General features: G+C 32.0%; 1 protein-coding gene across 1 annotated transcript; it reads left to right on the top strand.

Annotated features, from left to right (window-relative positions):
* The first annotated feature begins 476 nt into the window (after positions 1 to 476).
* LOC115990162 lies at positions 477 to 1016 on the top strand. Its single transcript, XM_031114018.1, has one exon. The coding sequence runs from the start codon at positions 477 to 479 to the stop codon at positions 1014 to 1016; it is 540 nt and encodes a 179-aa protein (XP_030969878.1).
* The last annotated feature ends 3931 nt before the right edge of the window (positions 1017 to 4947 follow it).

The raw sequence follows: 4947 nt of genomic DNA, 5'->3' as shown, positions 1-4947 counted from the left end.
ATAACTAATTAAAATGATAAAAATAACCTTATTTTGACTGCAGAATGTAGTTGAGGGTGGTTAAATGAGGCTCTAAATTCGGAGGCAAACTAGTTCCTACACCATCCATTGGACAAAAAAACAAACAAATTGCAACTAAATTTTGGGCTTTATTTTAGCTTCACAAGCTTTATCAGTTCTATAGTTATCCTTATGACTGATACCTGATAAATCCTTATATAATAATGTCAAAAGACACCAAGGTGAGGACAAAAGGGTTGGACGATATGTTCCAGCTAAAAATTGCTATCTGATAATAATTTCTGTACACTTAGAAGATATTGAGGCAAACCTTTGTTTCTTCCATATTATTATCCAAAAAAAGTATTAAAAAAAATAGAAACTAATTATTTGACTATTATGAACTAGTTAGTTTCTACAATATAAATAGGCAAAGCCGATATTTTTCAAAAGGCCCTTCCATTGTGTTGTAAGAAATGGCCATGAAAGTTGGTGTTTCTGATCTGTGCCACCTAGTGATTCCAGTTGTACTTTCTCTCTTGCTTTCAAGCCACTATTTTGCAAAAGCTGATAATGAGATTGGCAAGCCCTTAATAATCAAAACTTGCACCCAAACTAAGTTTCCTGATGTTTGCACCTCAGTTTTGGAGTCAGATCCTCGCAGCTCCAGTGCAAATCTAACTGGCCTTTCTAGGATTGGCTTGGAGTTGACTGCAACCAAAGTTAATGAGACTACTGCAGAGGCGTATAAGTTGTTGATCAATGCAACAGAGTATTATCAATGGTCAATGCGTTCTGCTTGTTTTTATGAATATAATTCAAGTGTCCATCAAATTTACAAGGGTCTCGAATATTTTGATCAGCGAAAGTATCACAAGGCAAACGAAGTTGTGTTTCTTGTTAATGGAGATATACATACTTGCAGTACACGAGACGTACCAGAGTTAACTGGAACCAATACATTGCTATCAAAGTTCACCGCTGATCTACAAACGATACTGCATCAACTTCACTAGTTTTAATAATTGTAGTCCATATCTTTTTTTGTGGTTCCATATGAATTAATAAAAGATTATTGAAGTAACACAAATTAATTTATTTTGCTTGAAATTAGCATACTTGGCGTGGTCAATTACCTTTGAAAAGATTACCCCCTGAGCTAGAAATAAGGCAGCCAACCACACAAATATGTAGTCCGTCAAAAAAAAAACAAAAAACAAAAAAGTCTCATGCTCTTAGCCTCATACGTAATCACTCCAAACAAACCTCCCAATTTAACAAAATCAAGGAAACTCGGCTTCCAAGATTCCCAAACACACTCTAATTCACAATATAAAAGGTAAAAATTTTGTGGTTTGCACCTGTGTTTTATTATGGTTTGAGGTAATTAGACCAAAAATTTGGGGAGATACAACAATTTCAAAATAAAAAGTAAAAGCATAAAGAAAATTTTTATTAAACTAAAATTTTGAAAGAGATCTAGGTTGCAACATTGATAATGAAACTATCATATAACGATTTCAAAATAAGAAAACTCATAAAAGAAAATTGTAGCTAGGACTTTATGTATCTTCATTCTTTTTGTTAATATATGAAGTTATTTTTTTATTAGATTTTGTATAATTTAAGTTTCTTAATAACCACAGTAAAAAATTTTTCTAGAGTTGCCACTGCATTTAGTGTGGTTAAACTACACCATCAATTGGACAACAAACCAAACAAATTCCAACAAATTTTTGGGCTTTAGTTTTAGCCTTACCAGCTTAATCCCTTCCATCGTTATCCTCATGACTTGGATAATAAATCCGTATAGAGAAATGAAAAAGGAAAAGCACATAGTATTTTTATAAGGAAAGTATAATGAATACATGTTATACGCCTATACCAACTTAAAAAGCACAAGATGAGGACAAGAATATATGATATTTTATAACACAGTAATATTTATTTTTTAAGGAAAGTAAAATATATGGTATACTATATTGGTAGAAAATAAAGCTGTACAAAGGATTTTTATTTGACTTTTATGTAAAAAAGAAAAGAAAAGAAGACACTAATAGCTTGTTTGGGGGAAGGGAAATGAATGAAAATAATAATTTAAGAATATTCTTCCCTTTCATTGTTTGAAAGTTTTAATGAATGGAATGGAAAATGCATTCCCTTGTTTGGGAGTTGTGGGAGGGAATAGAATGAGTAGGAGGAAACATTCATTCTTCTCTATTTCCTCAAAACCTCAAATTTTCATTCCCCTCAAAATTGGGAAAAATTGGAGGAAGTGAAATTAAATTTAATAACATTTATACTAAAACTCCTAAAATACTCATACCAATTTAGTCCTTTATTTTAAAATAGGATTCTAATAATGATATTGTCATAAAATAATTTCATTCATTTCTCTCTATATTGCTCTCAAATAAGAATACTTACTTTTAATTTCTTTCTATTTATTTCCATTCATTTATTTTTGTTTAACTGAATCAGTCCCTTCGACTTTCTTGCATGTATCCTTCCTTCTATTTATAATCCACATGCATTTTTACTCTATAAACAAGTCATCAAAGTTGAAGGCGTACTGAAATAGAAATAGACAAAAAATGTAATATACTAAGAGATTAAATTTTGTAAGGACGTGGTGTAAAACTCATGTTTTACCCCTCTAATTCTAAAATGTCATATCATCTTATCACATATTTAAGAATAAACACAGCCACACTCAATCAATTATAATACCCATATATAAATCCAACCAAATTGGGAGTTTATTGAAATATTATTAGGTGTGGTATGATAGGCCAAAAACGGATTGACCCCTGTGATTGAAATTAATTAGTTAATTAGCCAAATTATTAATTAATCAATTTATCATGCAAAGCACGTGGTAGCACAAACAAATTACCAAACAACTAAATATGCAACAAAAAATAAATGATACAGTGATTTGTTAACTAATGGGGAAAACCTACACGGCAAAAACCCCACCGAGTGATTTTCAGGTCATCACTCCCGAAGCTCCAAAATAAATGACACGGTGATTTGTTGACTAATGGGGAAAACCTACACGGCAAAAACCTCACCAGGTGATTTTCAGGTCACCATTTCTGGAACTCCACTATTATCATAAGAAGCAATTACAAGTAAAGGAATCTCAAGTACCTTACCAACCTACAGTTGAACCCTTATCCCAATACCCAATTGGACTTGTTCTGTAGTGACAATCTCTACTTTTCAATGCACGACTCCCAAGTACGTGACTAACCAATTACATGGATCCCAGTAGGCGACTTCAATCACCAACTAAGAAAGTTGTTGGCTGCAAAGTTCTTCAGTTCATCCACACAATGAAGATCAAGAAGATGCTTGGTTACAAAACCCTACGGTGCACATACACAGCAACTTCTTCAAGGGAAAGAGATGAACTAGGGCAAGAACTTCGTCTCCGGTCACAATTTGCTTGAACAGAGTTTGCTCAATGCTTGTGCAACTTGAGAACCATTTGACGGCCCTTAAAACAATCCTTTTATATGTCTGAGGTCAGGAGAAAAGAAGACCCAAAGACATATTCACGAATTCTAAGAAAATCATATCAGAATTCTGAAATTCTTAAACCTCGATAGATAGGAGGTGTCGAGCAGCTATCGAGAAGATGTCAAACACACAGGCTGAAACAACATTCTTAAGCTCAATAGATTCAGCTGTCGAGCTTTAATGAATTTGCACTTCTCAGCTTGTTTCTTGGATAGACTTGATGACTTCAACACTTGATCTTGAAACTTTATTTCTTGTAGTATTAAAAACATCCTAAATCTACCCAATTACAAGTAAAGTACGTTTTGCAAAGGATAAGCTAATTACATAAAATCATGACATATGTTCTTAACATATGAAACACATATGTCCTAACATGATAGAATGTATTGAATTTTAAGTAAAACTAGTTGTAGATCCACGCATTACGCGTGATAATTTTTTTAGAGTGGTCTTATTAAATATATATTTATTGTTGTTGTTGTTGTTGTTGTTGTTGTTGTTTTAGTTATTAACAATTGGTTTTTCATTATCTTTTAAGTTAATTAAAACCTTATATATTCATTTTTTTAAGCCTTTACATATAATTTTTTCTTAATGTGAATCTTTACATATACCTAAAGTAAACTCTATATATATTCCACTTCATTAGATACGTAAAACTATAGATTACTACTCCTTAATAATAGTGGTAACTAATTAGTTTTATCATTTTTTTCAATGATCTCATTTGTAATATTTATTACCATTGTCATATATTTACTGACTGATAAGGGATTTTAAAATATTATTTCTTATGTTATTCCTATTATTACTGGAGAACATATCCTCTTTAGTTATGATTAGAAATATGGTTTCCATGGTTAGAATTTGATTAATTTTAAGTTTAAATGTAGTACTATGATTGTATTTAATTGTTGATTATTGATTTAATTTTTTAAGTGAATGTAACAATTTAGTTTATTGCATTGTAAAGTTTTTAATATTCTCTATATGGTCATCTCTATTTTTTATTTATTTCTCCTTATCGCTTCTTTGTTTTCCAATTAACGGTTACTAATTAACGTTTGATTTTTTTCTTTATCTACTATTTATTACTTTGTATTGTTTTTTTCTTTACAATCTCTCTCTCTCTCTCTCTCTCTCTCTCTCTCTCTCTCTCTCTCTCTCTCTCTCTCTCTCTCTCTCTCTCTCTCATTGGCAACCTATTGTTTTGCAAAATTTGATGATGATTCTTGTAAGGACACAATTTTTACGACCCAAAGATGACATTGGGCTTGTGTGTAAAGGGTCCAAACAATACGATTTGTAGAGAGTGGATTTGGAAAAGGCTAGACCTTGGTCATTGGGCAACGGTTTCGTCAGGATTTTCATGAAAGCCCATCCGAAGATGGGTCTGGCCTGAGTGGCTAAGCCTTACAC

Source organism: Quercus lobata, chromosome 5, assembly GCF_001633185.2.
Source record: "Quercus lobata isolate SW786 chromosome 5, ValleyOak3.0 Primary Assembly, whole genome shotgun sequence".
Lineage (NCBI taxonomy): Eukaryota > Viridiplantae > Streptophyta > Magnoliopsida > Fagales > Fagaceae > Quercus > Quercus lobata.
Note: the sequence above shows the minus strand (reverse complement) of the source record. Positions and strands in the feature narration are given on the sequence as shown.

Excerpts from the sequence above, each read along its gene's own strand:
- LOC115990162 (XM_031114018.1), top strand. The coding sequence starts at position 477 with ATGGCCATGAAAGTTGGTGTTTCTGATCTGTGCCACCTAGTGATTCCA.